The 19,628-nt window shown below is 54.7% G+C and overlaps 1 protein-coding gene across 5 annotated transcripts in view; it reads right to left on the bottom strand.

Annotated features, from left to right (window-relative positions):
- Positions 1–19,628, bottom strand: part of LAMA5 (laminin subunit alpha 5) — a 241,584-nt gene that overhangs the window by 98,734 nt on the left and 123,222 nt on the right. For all 5 annotated transcript variants that reach the window (XM_029611751.1, XM_029611754.1, XM_029611755.1 and 2 more), the window contains 13 exons: positions 14,029–14,167; positions 12,730–12,872; positions 12,527–12,633; positions 9,941–10,094; positions 9,151–9,311; positions 8,224–8,332; positions 7,027–7,124; positions 6,519–6,714; positions 5,958–6,084; positions 5,386–5,525; positions 4,998–5,113; positions 4,474–4,685; positions 4,049–4,253 (listed from right to left, as the gene is read on the bottom strand). In XM_029611751.1, the coding sequence (XP_029467611.1) occupies positions 4,049–4,253; positions 4,474–4,685; positions 4,998–5,113; positions 5,386–5,525; positions 5,958–6,084; positions 6,519–6,714; positions 7,027–7,124; positions 8,224–8,332; positions 9,151–9,311; positions 9,941–10,094; positions 12,527–12,633; positions 12,730–12,872; positions 14,029–14,167 (1,907 nt within the window). The remainder of the gene's footprint in view (positions 1–4,048; positions 4,254–4,473; positions 4,686–4,997; positions 5,114–5,385; positions 5,526–5,957; positions 6,085–6,518; positions 6,715–7,026; positions 7,125–8,223; positions 8,333–9,150; positions 9,312–9,940; positions 10,095–12,526; positions 12,634–12,729; positions 12,873–14,028; positions 14,168–19,628) is intronic.

The raw sequence follows: 19,628 nt of genomic DNA, 5'->3' as shown, positions 1-19,628 counted from the left end.
TTCTCGACACGACAATGCCTGCAGTTCACATATGCGACGTGCTGAGCATATAGCCACCAGCAACACCGTTTTCAAGGTTAATAAATGCAAGGAAAGACTTCACAGCGGCCAAAAGGAGGGCCCTGCCAAAAACTCCAATACTAGATTAAGATTTCACAAGGGAACCGGCCACCATAGGGGTGGCCGGAGTTGCTTCTCCCCTTTCAGAAAACGAGCCACGTCCAGGTGAGCTGACAGGGGGATTCCGTGCACCTTGCCCCTGAAACAGGAGAGACATGCTACCTGCACCTTCAAGGAGTTAAAGGTCAAACCTTTATTCAAGCCATCCTGCAAAAATTCCAGAATTAGTGGTATTTTGACCACCTGAGTTGGGACTCCATGTTCCTCGCACCAGGCCTCAAATACTCTCCTGACCCGCATATACGCTAGGGATGTAGAGAACTTCCGAGCATGAAGAAAGGTGTCAATTATTGCCGCAGAATATCCTCGCTTCATCAGACAAGCCCTCTCAAGGGCCAGATCGAAGAAGGAATCAAGTCGGATTCTCATGAAGGACCGGTCCCTGCTGTAGCAGGTCTCTGTGTGGTGGGAGGCACAGGGGGATCTCCATCAGGAGTCTCCATGTCTGCATACCATGGTCACCTGGGCCAATCTGGACCACTAGTAGGACTAATCCTCTGTGGTGATCGATTCTGTGAATGACCCTGCCCAGCAGGGGCCACTGAGGGAAAACTTATAGCAATTCTTCTTCTGGTCAGGTCTGAATGAGAGTGTCGATCCCCAGGGACCACTGATCTCATCTATGACTGAAGAATCGGGGAACCTTCGCATTTTGAGATGCTGCTAGCAGGTTGATGGACAGGAGACCCCAGAAATCTACAATCAGCTGAAAGGCTTTGGCCAACAGCACCCACTCTCCTGGATCCAGACTCTCCCTGCTTAGAAGATCTGCTCTGACATTGTCTTTTCCTGCAATTTGGGAGGCTGAGATCATTTATAGATGTATTGCCGCCCATTCCATAAGGAGATCTATCTCCTGTGAAATTTGCTGGCTCTTGGTTCCACCCTGGCAGTTGACGAAGGCTACCATCATTGCATTGTCCGACATTACACGGACCCCTTGACCCTGGAGTCTATGGCTGAATTGTTGACACGCCAATCTGACTAGCTGGGCTTCCAGGCGCTTGATGTTCCAGAGGGCCTCTTCCTCGGTCCAACGTCCCTAGGCTGTCAGTTTCTGACAGCGAGCTCCCCAACCACAGAGGCTCGCGTCTGTTGTAAGGACCAGTCAGTTCGGCGAGGACAGGGGTACACCCTTGCTCAGATGAGCTTCCTGTAGCCACCACTGGAGCAGAGAGCATACTCCCATTGGTACGTGAAGGCGAATCGAATAGTCTTGAGAATGCTGATTCCAACATAATAGTAGTGAGAGCTGAAGCGGTCGCATGTGTGCCCTCACCCATGGCACTACCTCCAGGGTTGCGCCATCAAACTGAAAACTTGGAGATAGCTCCACACCATTGGGCATATCGTGCTCATCAACGGACACCTTGGGACATCAATTTCCTTATCTGCTTGGTCGGAAGGAAGACCTTGCCCTGCTTGATGTCAAACCGGACTCCCAGATATTCCAAGGACTGGGAGGGCATCTGGGTCCATGCCTAGCCCAGGAGGTACTGCTGGGCTAGGCATGGCCGCTGAATTTCCCTCTCCCATGGATGACCCAGTCCCGGGGATACTCAGATCCGGGGTACTTCCATTTAAGGCTGTGACTGACCCATCCACTGAATGGGAGGATCTGGGATTAGCAAATTCTGGGGAGGCCAACTCTCCCTGGGCTTCCTCACAGTGCTGACATAAGCAAGAATGCAGGTCAGACTGTGAAGGACTAATATGACAAGCAATGCAGAGAGAAAGGAACTTATGCTTCTTGGCTGCTGGAGCCATTGGCGGCGGTAACTGTGAGTTCTGTAGGCTTGCGTTTAACTTTTTAAGTACACAGATTTTGGGCACCTAGGCAGGACGTGGCGAGGCACATGCACAGTCGTGCACCCGGCATTATCTGTATCCTGCGCTTAGTAGGTTGCGCGCATATATAGGCGCGTGAAGTTATGCACACAGGGGTAGATTTTAAAAGAAGCGCGATCAGCCTACTTTTGCTTGCGCATCAGACTCAAGCAAAAGTACGCTGGATTTTAGTAGATACGCGCGGAGCCGCGCGTATCCACTAAAATCCTGGATCGGCGCGCGCAAGGCTATCGATTTTGTATAGCCTGCGCGCGCCGAGCCGCACTGCCTCCCCCCGTTCCCTCCAAGGCCGCTCCGAAATCGGAGCGGCCTCGGAGGGAACTTTCCTTTGCCCTCCCCTCACCTTACCCTCCCTTCCCCTACTTAACCCACCCACCCGGCCCTGTCTACACCCCCCCCTTACCTTTGTCGGGGGATTTACGCCTCCCGGAGGGAGACGTAAATCCCCGCGCGCCAGCGGGCCTGCTGCGCGCCGGGCCGCGACCTGGGGCGGGTACGGAGGGCGCGGCCACGCCCCCGGGCCGTAGCCACGCCCCGTACCCGCCCCCAAAACGCTGCCGACACGCCCCCGGAACGCCGCGACGACCGGGCCCGCCCCCGACACGCCCCCGACACGCCCCCCTCCGAGAACCCCGGGACTTACGCGAGTCCCGGGGCTCTGCGCGCGCCGGGAGACCTATGTAAAATAGGCTTCCCGGCGCGCAGGGCCCTGCTCGTGTAAATCTGCCCGGTTTTGGGCGGATTTACGCGAGCAGGGCTCTGAAAATCCGCCCCACAGTGCATGCACAGAGCTGAAGCACTGTGCAACCCGATGTTCTATGGATGGCAAAACGGCACGCAGAAAGACGTGCGCAAGATGGCGCCGCTGCGGCCTACCACATGGTGTGCCGACCAAGCCTAAAGCAGGGCCTAGCCCACCGAGGGGACGTTCAACCCACTAGGAAGCCCACTTCCCCTTACCTCAACGTGATCAGGAACGACGTCGGTATGGCATGCCGAGTTAGGAGACCGGAGGAAAACTTACCGAAAACCTCTCCGTCGTCTCTGAATCGGGAGGTAAATCTTCTTCTCTCTTTCTTTTTTTACTTACCTGGGCTCAGCACTTACTGGCTGAGTACAGGGACGGTCTCCAGATGCGAGGGGTGAGAGCTTTGACCGTCACCACCGTGCTCAGCTTCCTGAACCCGCTGCCTTTCAGCTGCTTGAGCAACAAAGTCCACACCGGGAACCGGCTACCAGACCAAGGCGCACCTCTGAGGGATCTCGGAAATCACCTCAGGAATTCTCAGCTGGGGGAGGGACCTTTAGGTATCACCGCAGGAGAGCGGGGCTCAATCGATCTTCAATTTAAAGGTAAATTTTCCTCTCACATCTGCTGGAGACGGAGAAATACTGGAGGGCTGAGGTCACTGCAGGGGTGTATCTAAGATGACATCAGCTTTGAAACCTGATTCTGTCTTCATCTGCTAGCAGGGGAGCATAAACCCATTGATCCTGAGTCTATCTGGCTACACACTAGGAAAGTAGAATTTCTTCTTCCTAAAGGTAGAGCGATCCCCATAGGGAAAGCACGTTCGCATCTGCTGGAGACGGAGAAATACTGAAGGGCTGAGGTCACTGCAGGGGAGTATCTAGGGTGACATCAGCTTTGAAACCTGACTCCGTCTCCATCTACTAGCAAGGGAGCATAAACCCATTGGTCCTGAGTCTATCTGGCTACACGCTTGGAAATTTAAGTTTGTACCTGAAGCATTGCAGGGTGAAGTGACTTGCCCAAGGTCACAAGGAACAGCTGAGGGTTATAAACCCTGGCTTCCCTGGTCTGTAGTCTGCTGCTCTAACCACTCACTGGGCTACACCTCCACTATGTTTGTACCTGTGTATGTTGCAGCCTGGGCTATAAGATTCAAAAGTCCCCACAAACAATGCAGCTTGCTGTAGGCAAGCTCATGAAAATGACCCCAGTGCTGATTTCTGACCCCCCCCCCCTCTCCAGTCGGCCCGTGCATTAACTACTCACGTGCACTGCCCGCTTTCCAGGTCACACCCCAGCTCCATCTGCTCCTGGACTCCCACTCGTGAGCAATTACACTCCTCACAGCCGACCAAAGGGTGGCAGCCGAAGGTCTGGGGCTGACAAACCGTGCACTCTGGCTTCTCAGTCAGCGGGGGACAGATGCAGCGACCGGTCAGCTCATCGCACAAGCGCGGGCCACAGTCACAGGCTGCGAGAGAACACAATTCACAGCATCACAATGACAAGCGGGGAACCCCTGATCAATAAACAAACACTGCTCCTGCTACCTGCATCGCGTACTGATATTAATGCACAGAGCTCTGCAGAAGCGCACTACAGACACACCTGGATAACTGGTGCACAGGTAACACTAGGGCACCGCGAGCCAACGGCCCATGTAAGGGGGGGAAGGAGGCGTCGGAACTCACGTCTGCAGTTGGGGAAGCCCCAGTAGCCGGTGGCGCATCGGGAGCAGTCACGTCCGATGACATTTGACCTGCAGGCACACTGACCCCCAAAGGGCTCGCAGGACGTCCCCAGGGTCCCCGCCTCGTGGCAGTTGCAGGGCTGAGCCCCGTTGTTGTAGAAGAGGGAAAGTGAGATGGCAGAAGCCTGGCAGAACGTGGAAGACGTCAGAGGGCTGTGAAGGGGAAGAGTGGAAAGGTTACAGCATGTCATGTGGTACTGCTGTTCCTGATACATCAGAGCACTTTTATCAAAACCGCCGACCAGTCTTCAAGCATTTTATAAATAATTACCCTATTCTTTTCAATCTGAATGGTAAGAACTGAGATTAAAGTGCTCTTGGTGCCTTGTAGCCAACGATGAAGCGGGTATCTCATAAACATTAGTTAGGGCCAGATGTACTTAAGGCTTCGTTTCCATTGGTGACTATGGGAGAAACGCTGAGTACCTCGGCCCCTTAGCTGTGCCATTTTTTTTAAATGCTTACTTGATGTGGAAACTGTTCACACCACAGTTGCTGATAAAGTTGTAAGATTTGTCCATTGGCTCTTCCACAAGGTAATTTGCATTGTAGCTATCTTCAGGTACAACCAGAACATATTCCTGCAAGCAGAAGTGAGCGAAAAGCCAAGACACAGTCAACACTACGTTTTCAAAGGCTAAAATGTCACGAATGTCCTGTTACCACTGGTGCGGTGCAGGCCATTGCTGATATTTGTCACTGAAGATGTAAACAGATCACGGGTTGCTGCAAGTTCAAAGCATCCGGGTCTGATGCTCAGCCAACAAAATGCCAAGGATCTACCTGTGACTGACAACTAAAGGCACCAGACATACTAACATGGAGTGAGAGATGTTATAGCATCACCACCCACCAGCCAGAGCATCCTGCCCTCTGGGACCCGCACTGTGACGGATAGATCGTTATCGGTGACGTCCAGGACGATCTGGTTCTCTGAAACCACCAGGCTCCGGCACCCATGGGCATGAGGACAGAAGGTGGCATTTGCCAGGCCTGAAAATAAACCTGAAAATCAGTATCTCTCAAGAGTACTTTATACAGAGCTGCACAATTATTACCCAGGTACTTCTGAGCAGCATTTTACTGCCTTCAGAAGGATGGAACCTGCTAGGACATGATTTAAACCCACAAACCTGAGGTTTAACACGTGTAGAGGCCAACAGAGGCCTATAACGCATCAGTTCCCCCCTTTTCATCTCTTGCATTTTGTAAACAGCTAATAAAGGATGATCCAAAGCTTCAAAGGTTCATCCGTTACACGCCTGCTGTCTTTACGCCTTCCATCATTCCCACCAGCCAAGTACTCCCCCCACTTCCAGTCTACGTTCTACTTCCTGTAACTCCACTGTCTTTGATTAAAGAGACTGCACCCCACCTCCCTGCCCGCTGGCCAGTGTGTCCAGCCTCACCGCCTGTTTTGCTCACCCTGCCAGACGCGCCCTCCGTTCACCAGCACTTCCAGCTGGAAGGTGGGGTGACCGGGCTGATAGTAGTGCAGAATGAATGCATAGCGCCCCAGGGTCTGAATCCGACTATTGTACACCACGCCAGTCTGTGTCAAAAGAGAGTCAGCGTTACAAGCAGCAAGAAGCAATGCAGCCAAGCCGCACATGCTTTCCAAAACATCTTATTCCCCAAGAGACTGTCCCCCGAGCTCAGTCTCGCCATTTCATTTACCTCCCACTGAATTCTGTAAGGGTTGTTTATTCCTCCAGGGCAAAGATTCAATAATAATCAAATTTGCACACCAAGGGAATGGAAGCCATTGCTATTCTGGTAATGAATCAGAGTTACTGCACTCGGAGCAGCGAGCCCTTCTACTAACAATAGAAACACTTTTAGAAGCTTTTAGTCTTTAATTAAGCAATTCAAGACATGATGTCTCATCTTCAGATGTAAGGCCCCCACCACTGAAACTTCTGTACCCTTCTGACTAGAAACCCTGGACAGCAAGTACCTCTCCCACCCCTGCAGGATGTGACGCACCTGAGGAAACTGAAGCAGGAGCAGCAGCTTTGAGTCCACCACCGTGCTGGGGGGTTGAGGGGTGGCGCGAGCTTCTGCTGGGGTGACTGTAAATCCATGGGACAGAGGGGTGCCTGCAGGGATAGTCCCCAACTGGCCTTCTGCAAGAACCATGGACCGGGGTGGCTTCTGAAACCTGGAGGGCAGGCAGGAGCCGCTGGCAGAGAAAAAGGAGAGGCAGGAAGAGGTCAGCAAGCACCCACAATGCCCTGCTCCGAGAGGAACCGAAACGTTCTCATGGCTTTGCCAACCACGCTCCGCTCCTCCACGGCTCGTAATGTCCTTCCTGCCAAGCCCTGCTTGAGTGGCACTGTTTGGCCAAATCACAAGAAGCTGCAACACAATTAATACTGCAGACGCAAGGTGACGGATTCACAAAAAACCCACACACACGTCCCCTTCCACCCTCAACAATACGATGCAAGTCTGAAGCGGACATTACATCTTCCCATTCTGTTCTGCGTCTTACCTGCTGGGTGAGAAGGTCCCGTGGGTGCTAATGCAGTGAATCTTTGGCTCAGTGAATTCCAGGGTGAATTCTCCATAGGGAATCAAGATAACCTTATCCTGCGGAAAGAGAAGGGATTCCTTGGAGTCAGGAGGAGAAGATGTGTGCTGCATCACACCGTAAAGATGTGTGCTGCATCACACCGTAAAGATGTGTGCTGCATCACACCGTACAGATGTGTGCTACATCACACCGTACAGATGTGTGCTGCATCACACCGCACAGATGTGTGCTACATCACACCGTACAGATGTGTGCTGCATCACACCGTACAGATGTGTGCTGCATCACACCGCACAGATGTGTGCTGCATCACACCGCACAGATGTGTGCTGCATCACACCGCACAGATGTGTGCTACATCACACCGTACAGATGTGTGCTGCATCACACCGTACAGATGTGTGCTACATCACACCGTACAGATGTGTGCTGCATCACACCGCACAGATGTGTGCTACATCACACCGTACAGATGTGTGCTGCATCACACCGTACAGATGTGTGCTGCATCACACCGTACAGATGTGTGCTACATCATAACCCGACTCTTGGACAAAACCTGGTGGCTTAGGGGTTAGAAGAAGAAACTAGAATCAAGGAGAATAATCTAGGTTCAAAGCCAGCTTATGGCACTTTCCCTTATTTCATATTCAGGAGCCTCAAGTACCCACTTAGATGGCAAGCTCTCTGGGGCAGGGACTCATTGCATCTGCTTATAATGTGTTGTCATTGTGGAAACCAGTAGACTCTTGCAAAATAAAAAAAAAATCCTGAGCCCTGGTCATTACTGAGGCAGCTTTTACAATTCATCATTGCTTAAACAACTTTGCTTTAGGATAAAGGCCTGCAAAGCTGGGTCTGGGTTTATTCCAGTGCTCCACTTGGTTCCTCCCAAAAGCACTAATTTACCCGTATCCAAGTCACCTGAAGGCTGAAGCCTCTCTGCTTTCTTGGTGCATGTTGGAGAGTGAAGAGGTAGGCTGGCAGCAAAGGTAAGTCACCCGTAACCTGGGCAGATGCTGTGCGATCCCCCTCTCCAGCCTCACACGCTAGTGTGCTAGCTGCACTGAGACAGAGGCGGAGAAACACAAGCCCAGGCTGAACCCAGGCCTACCCGGCCACAGGCCACTGCTCCCTCCCGTGCAGGGGGCTCACCAAGAGGAACTGGGCGCGATCTGCCGTCACTCGTATGTTAGCTTCTGTTGTGAGCTCAAAAGCTATCAGGCCCTTCTGAGAATCCAAAGCCAGTCCTCGGCAGAGAAAACTGCAAGACAAACGTAGTCAGATCAGAGCAGGGCCCACTGGGGAAGAGCTGAAAGAGCTCTGATTAATGATGCTGGAAATGCAAGCACAGACAACTCCACCCCAAGAGAACATTTCCCGAGGATGTCCAGCGGGATGTATCTCAGGCCACGGGCCCTATTTTAAGAGGCAGCAACAGTTTCTCTTCAGAGGAGAACGGCCGGCCGCCCAGCTCGTCCTCCACTGCACCATCAGAACCATCCCCATTATGATTTCTCACCTTTCCAGGAAGAGCTCGGTGAATATTTTCACTCCAGCTCAGACTCCTGGACGTTTTCCCTTTCTCAGAATTACTGCGCAGCCGCACGGACTCTCGGAGACAAAAGGAGGGGGATGTCTGGTCCCCGGTGCCTCTGGCCACTCTCCTGCCCCCCCTGAGGATCAGCAGAAAGTAGCAAGCCCCCTTACCGCCAAGCTCGGACAGACGCGCGACACTCACCCTTCACTTCCTGGGTTTGCCCCCGCTCTGGGCTGGCGGCACGCAACCAGGATCCTGCGGCTGCACGACGTCCGAGTTTAGTTGGCCAGCTCTCTCTTTTTTTTTTTTTTTACCCTTTCCCTTTAGATTTTACTGACAGCTGTGAGCAAATCAGTAATAGATACTGAATATCAACAATGGTGAAGCATTATAGTCAAAATGGCAGAGAGCCATCAGACAGACCACTGGATCGAGGCCTTGTACCACTGAAAAATGAATATTTTTACAAAGAAGAACTCTGAACGACAAGGCATACAACACGCATCTCGCTCTTCCGACGCCCGCCCACAGACCTCCAGTACCTGTAGCTGCAGGGGTAGAAGATGAAGGCGCCGTGCTGCATGCCCACACGTGGAGAGGTCACGGCGATGCCAGCCTCCTGCAAGCTTTCCTCGTTGGCGTATTCCAGCAAGAGCAGGTACTGTCCGGGCTGAGGAACGGCGAGCCGGAACTGGATCTCCACCTGCAAGCAGAGAACCCGCACGCACATTCAAAAACCCCCTCCTACCGCACGCGCTGCCCGCTGCGAGGTCAGGTTCTAGTATTTTGGGACGTCGATGTCCCATTTCTTCAAAAGAAATTCAGATTTTTTTTTTTTTTTTTTTAGTGAATTTAATTCTCAACAAGGTTGACAGCGGTAGAAAGGGAAGCCCTCAGAACAGAAAGTCCCTGTGTGTAACGCAAGGGCCCCCATGGTCTCGGCGTCTCTGCTGGATTCTACATCGCCGCCTCCACAATAGCGCAAAACATACAAATGAACCGTGAGAAACCGTGACGGAATGCAAGTGGATCTTGTGGCAGTTTTGCACATTTCATTACAAACGGAGCCAGACCGAGGGCTGCGGATGCAGGGAGCTCTCTCGTGTGAAGGAAGCGGACGTGACCTCTCTGCCTGTGTTCCCAGCCCAGCGCTGTGCTGGACTGCCCTGGCTTTGCTGAACCTCACCTTGCAGATCCTCTGCAGGTTTGCTCACAAATAACAATACAGGAACAACACTTTCTACAAACTGAAAAGAAACGTCTCACTTGCACCTCTAGCACTGAAGCTGCTGAAAGCCAGGGCCTGGCCGCTCAGGTAGAGGCAATACTCACGTCACTGCCACTGCAGGCGACCATGGGGGGGTGTCTGGGGGTCAGATGCTCAGTCGGGCAGGGCCTGGGGAGCCCGTTGTCCAGTCTGCACGTTCCCTCACTCCCCGAGGCAGAGGGGAACCCGTCCACAGGCAGAAATTGGTAGAGAAGGCAGCTGGGGGAGAAACCCACAGAGCAAAATGAATAGGACGTCAAGTCCTGCCGGGAGCTTTTTTACTGCAGCGCGACTCTGAGTCACCCAGGTCAGCGTCAGCGAGGGTCTCTGCAGCAGCCAGTTAGCCTCACTGTACCTGTCCGACATGCGTGCATCCTGCGCTTACTTAGGGATGTTCGATGGGGACATGTAACCGCATTTAATGAAAACGCTGAACCCAAGGAGGCATTACTTAAACCCAGATGAGTGACGCACCCTCCAGTCACTCAGCAGCTCTCATCTCCTGAGAGGAGAAAAATGCAAGTCCTCCCTTGAGAATTTTTATGGCAGTCACCTACGCCACGGATCTCTCCTCCCCAGGTGCAGCTCTGCCCTCACTGGGCCTGCGCTCCAGACACAGCTCTCCCATTGGGTGAATGCAGCGTTTAGGGTCCCTGGAGAAATCTGCCAGCAGAGTCCAGCGCTTCTCCCGCTACGCACCCTTACGACTCCTTCCAGCCCCCCCCCCCCCCCCGAGCCGGCTGCCTGCTGCTCCTGCTCCCACACCCCGCAGCACTCACAGGAGGACAGGGCCACTCTCAGACACGCGCACTCACAGGAGGACAGGGCCACTCGCAGACACGGGCACTCACAGGAGGACAGGGCCACTCTCAGACACTCGCACTCACAGGAGGACAGGGCCACTCCCAGACACGCGCACTCACAGGAGGACAGGACCACTCGCAGACACGCGCACTCACAGGAGGACAGGGCCAATCACAGACACGCGCACTCACAGGAGGACAGGACCTCTCACAGACACGCGCACTCACAGGAGGACAGGACCTCTCACAGACACGCGCACTCACAGGAGGACAGGACCACTCGCAGACACGCGCACTTCACAGGAGGACAGGGCCACTCGCAGACACGCGCACTCACAGGAGGACAGGGCCACTCGCAGACACACGCACTCACAGGAGGACAGGACCTCTCACAGACACGCGCACTCACAGGAGGACAGGACCACTCGCAGACACGCGCACTCACAGGAGGACAGGGCCAATCACAGACACGCGCACTCACAGGAGGACAGGACCTCTCATAGACACGCGCACTCACAGGAGGACAGGGCCACTCGCAGACACGCGCACTCACAGGAGGACAGGACCACTCGCAGACATGCGCACTCACAGGAGGACAGGGCCAATCACAGACACGCGCACTCACAGGAGGACAGGGCCACTCGCAGACACGCGCACTCACAGGAGGACAGGAACTCTCACAGACACGTGCACTCACAGGAGGACAGGACCACTCGCAGACACGCGCACTCACAGGAGGACAGGGCCAATCGCAGACACGCGTAACACTCACAGGAGGACAGGGCCACTCTCAGACACAGGCACTCACAGGAGGACAGGGCCACTCGCAGACACGCGCACTCACAGGAGGACAGGGCCACTCTCAGACACACGTAACACTCACAGGAGGACAGGGCCACTCCCAGACACGCACACTCACAGGAGGACAGGGCCACTCACAGACACACGCACTCGCAGGAGGACAGGACCTCTCACAGACACGCGCACTCACAGGAGGACAGGACCACTCTCAGACACTCGCACTCACAGGAGGACAGGGCCAATCACAGACACGCGTAACACTCACAGGAGGACAGGGCCACTCTCAGACACACGTAACACTCACAGGAGGACAGGGCCACTCAGACACACGTAACACTCACAGGAGGACAGGGCCACTCTCAGACACGCGCACTCACAGGAGGACAGGACCTCTCGCAGACACGCGCACTCACAGGAGGACAGGACCTCTCACAGACACGCGCACTCACAGGAGGACAGGGCCACTCGCAGACACGCGCACTCACAGGAGGACAGGACCTCTCACAGACACGCGCACTCACAGGAGGACAGGACCACTCACAGACACGCGCACTCACAGGACAGGGACACTCACAGACACGCGCACTCACAGGACAGGGACACTCCCAGACACACGCACTCACAGGAGGACAGGACCACACACAGACACGCGCACTCACAGGAGGACAGGGCCACTCGCAGACAATCGCACTCACAGGAGGACAGGGCCACTCGCAGACACGCGCACTCACAGGAGGACAGGGCCACTCGCAGACAATCGCACTCACAGGAGGACAGGACCTCTCACAGACACGCGCACTCACAGGAGGACAGGACCACTCACAGACACGCGCACTCACAGGAGGACAGGGCCACTCTCAGTGACGCGCACTCACAGGAGGACAGGACCTCTCACAGACACGTGCACTCACAGGAGGACAGGGCCACTCTCAGACACGCGCACTCACAGGAGGACAGGGCCACTCGCAGACCCGCGCACTCACAGGAGGACAGGGCCACTCGCAGACCCGCGCAACGCTCAGTGAACCTCAGAGTGCAATCCCTTACTTCTCATTGCTTTGCCCGGGGCTCAGGGTGTATGTGCAGGGTTCGGTGACCTTCAGCTGTAGAATGGGCGCCTCATAGTACGCGCTGGGAAGCAAAACCAAGTAATCCTGTACAGGAGAGAAAAGAGGAGGCGTCCAGGTGTCAGCGTCCACCCCCCGTTCAGGCTTAGCCCCCGGGGCCGGAAAGTGACGACGAGCACTTACCAGCAGGATGCCCTCAGCCTCAATGACCAGAGACCACGTGTTGGGGTTCAGTACAAAGGGCTCTCCGTAGCCGCTCTGAGGGACACTGACAAATGCTGGCTCCGTGCTGGGAGGGAAGACGATCGGCTGCGTCTGCTCAGCACCTGCGGTGAGAAGAAGGGAGGGCAAGGAATGGCTCTGCTGCCAGACCTGCTGTGGAGCGATGCCCCCCGATGGGGCCGGCCGGCTCCGGGCTCAGTGCCAGAGGGGGAAGGCAGGCCCTTACCGGCCAGCCAAGGGTGCAAAGTTTGGGCTTCATGGCATGCAGGGGTCGCCCCTCCAACCCCCAGGGCCAGCAGAGACTGCGGGGCAGGCTAGGGGGCGATCCATCCTGGGCTCTGCCACCTCTCCCCCCCACCACCACCACCCCCATATCCCGGAGACAGCGATACGGATTCAAATATCCCGCGTGCAGAAGCGTGATTAATGACAAGGAGCGACCACGGCCTAGCAAATGATAACGGAGAAAGCAGCGGAGCTGAAAATTCCCCCAGGGCAGATGCCGCAAGCTAACCTTGTAGGATTAAACGTCTTTACTGAGGCCGTGTTAGGAAAAAGCTGGCTCTAGTACATGAGGGGAAAAACCACACGCGTGGCTCACAGCAAACAGAAGAAACAGCTCATAGCACGAACAGCAAGGAAGAAAGGCGGGATCAGAAGCCCCAAGGCTAAGAAACAGAAAGCGGGCCGGTAGCCAGCTCATGAAATCAACGCCCAGCAAGACCGGGAAGTGCCTTTACGGTCATTAAGAGTTTCCCCTCTGCGTTTATACAGGAAGCCCTGGGGATGCACGGTTCCCAGGTCTCCAAGAATAATCTCCCAAGCCAACCTTGTATGCCTTGTGTTCTGCTGCTCCTCTTGTACTTCTTAATTTACTGAAATCTGCGTTGGGCTTGTTTGGTAAAGCGGAATAGAAATATTAAACAGGCAAACTAACGGGCTCTTCCCCTGCCACACCAGGAAATGTTTCAAACTATACTTTCGCCAAAAGAAACACATCCAACCTACAGTCCACTTCACGACCTCCCTCCGCAAGGTATTTTCCCGCTCCCTCTGGAAGATGCACCAGAGTCTGAACATTACAATTTGCTGTCTCTGCTCTGTCCCACCGGGGCACGGCGCCAAGGCACAGGGTGGGACGTCAGCACCACAACCCCCCCACTTCCAGGAGCCGCCTTTGCTAAAGCTGCACGGGGCCCGATTGCCAGAGGAGACGAGAGCTGCAGAAACCGGGCTTAGTGAGAGCAGAAGTGCACTTACAGCTGTCGCAAGCCTTAAACCTGTCTTCCTCCAGGACCGACACCCTCCCTTCCACGCTGGTCGGCCCCCGGTTGGCATAGCGGAAGGCAATGCGGAACAGGTCGGGAGAGCTCACATGGAGGGTCACCACTACCTTGGGCTGGTGGAGGAAAGGCAGAAAAGCAGAGCAAAACTTTAATAACCACCCCCACCTACAGATCACAAGCATCCTAGGCAACAATCAGACAGGACCCAGAGCACCACAGGACCTCAAGCCATGGAGGGATCAGAACCTGAATGCAAGGCAGCACAGAGATTTCCCAAGCATCACCTTCGCCCCTCACTGATCAGCGGCATACAAGCCTGGGGGGGGGGAGGGGAGAAGGTGGTCGCCTACGCACACCAGGGCTCCACGTTTTCAGGACAGGCTGCTCCGGTCCTGCCTTTTCCCCGGTGCATGCATGGATTTTTAGTCTTGCTTTTCTTAAGGAAATCAATAGGGACCCCAGAACTACAATCCCATGCAGGCAACGGGTTGAAACCAGGACTGGATCAGCTTGCCCTGAAAATCTGGAAATCAGTTGGCAACCCTACGGCCAGAGTTGCTTTGGAAGTGCAGGAAACATACGAAAGGTGACTGTGAATGAGGCTTCTGGTTCACAGGCTTTCAACATATCCAAGGGAATCTGCTGATTGTGGTAACGGAGGAATCCATTGCGATCCATCAGCAAAATCCACCCCACTGCACAGGATAATGCACCTGAAAGGGGTGGCAGACACCCTTAGAACTGAGAACAGACTTGCGTCAAGAAGCAAGTCCTGTCCGTTTGAAGAAGGATGCAAGCTTTCTGCAGAACACAGAGGAGAAGGTTTTCACTGTCCAGGCTGCGCTACAGCTAGAGCAGGAAGCACAGCAGAGCCGTTCTCCAGCTACTCAGATGGAAGCCAACCCTTGCCAGGAGCCAATTTTGAAAGGGCGTTTTCCCACGCTGTCCACGGTGCGCACGCCTTCCCCCAGTAGGGGGAAAAAAAGCGGTGCTCGTTATAGACTTTGGCTGGACAAGCAAGCTCAGCAATGACTCAGGCCACGGACATGCCCAGATAGGAGAAGCAGTAATTATTGATAATGCATTTAACTGTACCTAATGATCACAGATTGCTTACTTATACCCCCCCCCCCCCATGGTCTTTCATCATGTCTGCGGCGTTGTGTTTATGTGCGCTCACAATATCTCACTCTCTTAATTACCGTTTCAGACTGTCCTTTTGCATTATTTGTCTCACTTGTATTATCTGTATTATTTGTCCTATTTCTTTTTTTACTTTATTCTGCATAATCCATGATGTTATTCCGGTTGTGTGGGGACGGGGGGAAGGGTGGGGCCTACTTATCTATAATACTGGTCAATCACATTGTTCATGCACATGTTTGAATAATGTTGTATAGCATTTGAATGATTACTGTTCAGATACATGTACTTGTGGAAGGACAATAAAGGAAAATTAGTTCTTACCTGATAATTTTCGTTCCTGTAGTACCACGGATCAGTCCAGACACCTGGGTTGTGACTCCGCACCAGCAGGTGGAGACAGAGTAAAACTTGTTGGGCTCCCTACATATAGTAAGGTGCCACCCACAGCCCCTCAGTCGCACGTAATGTCAAAGCCAGATAAAAGTCAAAAAACTAGCTAACTAAGAAAAAACACCAAAAATGAGACCGATTCACAACAGCCCCTCGAGCTGGAACCGGAAATACTTCAGAACCATCAACACCAAGTGCAAAAAACTGCAAACTACAATGGCCAAATAAGCAACCGAGCAGACTCTCTCTCCTTTTATCAGAACGACAAGACACAGACGGGCGGGAGCCTGGACTGATCCGTGTACTACAGGAACGAAAATTATCAGGTAAGAAACTAATTTTCCTTTCCCTGTACGTACCAGGATCAGTCCAGGACACCTGGGATGTACCAGAGCCAACTTACCCAGGGTGGGAAGCAGAGAGTCCCGCTCGGAGAACACTCGCCCCAAAACCCTGGGCCTCAGCCGCCTGGACATCAAGCCTGTAATGTCTCGTGAAAGTGTGCAACGATTTCCACGTTGCCGCTCTACAGATCTCCTGCGTAGACACACGAGAAACCTCGGCCCAAGACGTGGCCTGCGCCCGCGTCGAATGGGCACGAAGCTCCCTGGGTGCCAACTTGCCCTGCAGAAGATACGGCGAACCAATCGCTTCCTTGAGCCAACGCGCAATCGCGGCCCGGGAAGCCGCCGACCCTCTACGAGCCCCCGACCAGAGAACAAACAGGTGATCGGAAACCCGGAAAGGATTCGTAACTTCCAGATAACGAATTAGAATCCCACGCACATCGAGTTTCCTCAGTTCCCTCGACCCCCTGTCCTGGGGATCCACGGTCAAAAACCCGGGAAGATCTACCGACTGATTTAAGTGAAATGACGACACCACTTTGGGCAAAAAGGAAGGGACAGTCCGCAGAGAGACACCCGTCTCTGTAAAACGCAAAAACGGTTCTCTACAAGACCGAGCCTGTAGCTCCGAGACCCGACGCGCGGACGTAATAGCGACCAGAAACACCGTTTTCAATGTTAAATCCTTCAAAGTCGCCCGCTTGACCGGTTCAAAAGGCGACCCACAAAGAGCTGAAAGCACGCAGTTTAAATTCCAGGAGGGACACGGATTCCGGACCGGCGGGCGGAGATGGTTAGCCCCCCGCAGAAAAAACGCGTCACCTCTGGATGGCCCGCCAAGGACACTCCTTGAACCTGTCCTCTAAGGCAACCAAGGGCAGCCACCTGGACCTTCAGGGTACTCCAGGACAGCCCCTTCGAGAGACCCTCTTGAAGAAAAGCGAGGATCTCAGGCACAGCAGGCCGAATGGGGTTAACCTCGTGAGAACTACACCAGTCCTCAAAAACCGTCCAGACCCGCATATAGGTTAAGGACGTGGACTGTTTTCTAGCTCTCAACAATGTAGTAATCATTGCCTCGGAGTACCCTTTAGTCTTCAAGCGCGCCCTCTCAAAAGCCAAGCCGCGAGACAAAAGTGATCCGCGTCCTCCAAACAGACGGGTTCTTGACGAAGAATGGTCGCGTCTCCCCGAAAACGAAGCGAAGGTTCCACCGCTAGCCACAGGAGATCCGCGAACCACGGACGCCGTGGCCACTCCGGCGCCACCAATATCACCTCTGCCGGATGCAACTCGATTTGCCGTAGCACCTTGCCTATCAGAGGCCACGGGGGAAAACACGTAAATACGTAAATCAGCACGTCCGTGGGCCAAGGAAGCACGAGTGCATCGACTCCTTCCGCGCCCCGCTCCCTCCGACGGCTGAAGAACCTCGGAGCCTTTGCATTTTGCGCAGTGGCCATCAGATCCAGACGTGGCTGACCCCACCTGGCACAGATGAGACGATACGCTACCTCCGGTAGCTCCCATTCTCCTGGATCCAGCCGATGATGGCTGAGGAAGTCCGCTTGGACGTTGTCGATGCCGGCGATGTGTGACGCCGCAATGCTGCTGAGGTGCCGTTCCGCCCATCAACTGACTCGCTTCCTCCGCCACTTGCTGACTCCTTGTCCCGCCTTGACGGTTGATATCCGTGGTCGCGTTGTCCGACAGGACTCGTACCGCCTGACCCCGTATCCACGGAAGAAAGGCTTGTAACGCCAGCGCCACCGCCTTGGTTTCTAACCGATTGATGGACCACTGCGATCGCTGGTCTGACCACAGACCTTGCACCGAGCGCCCCCCACAGACCGCTCCCCAACCCGAGAGACTGGCATCCGTCGTAACCACCGTCCAGTTGGGCAGGATCAGAAAAACCCCGCACGTCAGATGGTTGGGGCAGAGCCACCACCGCAGGCTGGCCCTGGCGCGGTCTGTGAGAGGCAGCGGACGCAGAAACTCCTCCGATACCGGCTTCCAGCGGGAAAGTAATGCTGATTGTAACGGTCGCAGATGAGCGAAAGCCCAGGGTACCAAGGCGAGTGTCGACGCCATGGAACCCAAGACCATCAGGTAATCGCGGGCCAAAGGGCATCGCAGGGCTAACAAGCGTCTCACGTGTCCCTGGAGCTTGAGGACCCTGTCCTGAGTCAGGGATACCGTGGCGTTCTCGGTGTCGAACAATGCCCCCAGGTATTCCAACCTCTGGGTGGGCTGAAGATGACTCTTGGCTAGATTGACCACCCAACCAAGCGACCGCAAGAGCTGCAGGACCCTGGAAATCGCCTGGCGACACTCGATCTCGGATTTGGCCCGAATGAGCCAATCGTCCAGGTAAGGGTGAACAAAGAGCCATAACCTTGGTGAAGGTGGCCCGACCGAAGGGAAGAGCCCTGAACTGAAAATGCTTGCCCAGGATGCAAAATCTCAAGTACTGGTGATAGGCTGGCTGAATCCCTATGTGGAGATACGCCTCTGTCAAATCCAGGGACGCCAGGAACTTGCCCGGACGAACCGCAGCCACTACCGAGCGAATCGTCTCCATCTTGAAAACGGGGAACACGAAGGCACCGGTTGACCCCTTTGAGGTCGAGGATTGGACGGTACGCCCCGTCCTTCTTTGGGACCACGAAATAAATGGAGTACCTTCCCATGCCCCGTTGCGTCGGCGGAACGGGAGTAATGGCGCCCAGAGCCTCCAGGCGCTGGAGGGTTGCCCGTACGGCCGCCCATTGGGCTATGGCCTTGCAAGGAGAAAACGAGAAACTTGTTCCAGGGGAGACGTGCAAAATCTAAAGCGTAAACGTGACTTATCACACCGAGGACCCAATAAGGACAGTCTGGCCCCCACGTTTGGTACGCGATCCGGAGACCGCCTCAAGGAATGGACCTCCCTCATTTCATGGGACAGACCACGAAGAAGACCTGGAGGGCCCGGACCGCTAGGCAGGTCCGGCTCCGGACGAACTCTGCGGCCGCCGACGCCTGTTATTCCGAAAATCGAGTCCGAGTCCGCGTGGAGAAGGAGGTCCGAGGCCTGGGTCTGTCCCCAGGTGACTTGAACGCTCTGTTCTCTCCCAGGGACTGTATCAGATCGTCCAGCTGTTTCCCAAACAGCAGTTTGCCCTTGAATGGCAGCGAGCCCAGGTGAGCTGTGGAAGATCCGCCAGCCGCCCCGTTGCGAAGCCAGAGAAGGCGGCGAGCGGAGCCCGCGGACACCATGGCCCTGGCCGACGTGCGGAACAAAACCTGCATGGCATCTGCGCTATACGCAATCACTGCTTCAAGGAAATCCGACTGCTCTGACTCCCCTCCGGAGAGCCCTGCGGTCGCCTGGAGATTCTGGGCCCAGTGCAGGCCAGCTCGTAGCGCAAAAATACTACAAATGGCCGCCCGGACCCCCAGGGCGGAGAACTGAGAAACTTGCTACAGCTGCACCTCCAGTTTTCTATCCTGAATATCCTTGAGGGCCGTGGCGCCTGTGACGGCCTGTGACGGGGATCGTAGACCTCTTTGACACCGCCGGCGCCGCCGGCACCGCCGCATCCCCTCTGGGGAGGCGAAGAAGCTCCAAACCCTCCTCCGGTGGAGACTACAGCTTGTCCATGGACTACAGCTTGTCCATGGCCTTACTGACCCTCAGGCCCAGCTC

Source organism: Rhinatrema bivittatum, chromosome 8 (assembly GCF_901001135.1).
Source record: "Rhinatrema bivittatum chromosome 8, aRhiBiv1.1, whole genome shotgun sequence".
Lineage (NCBI taxonomy): Eukaryota > Metazoa > Chordata > Amphibia > Gymnophiona > Rhinatrematidae > Rhinatrema > Rhinatrema bivittatum.
The sequence above is the reverse complement of the archived record's forward strand: the minus strand, read 5'-3'. Positions and strand labels throughout refer to the sequence as shown.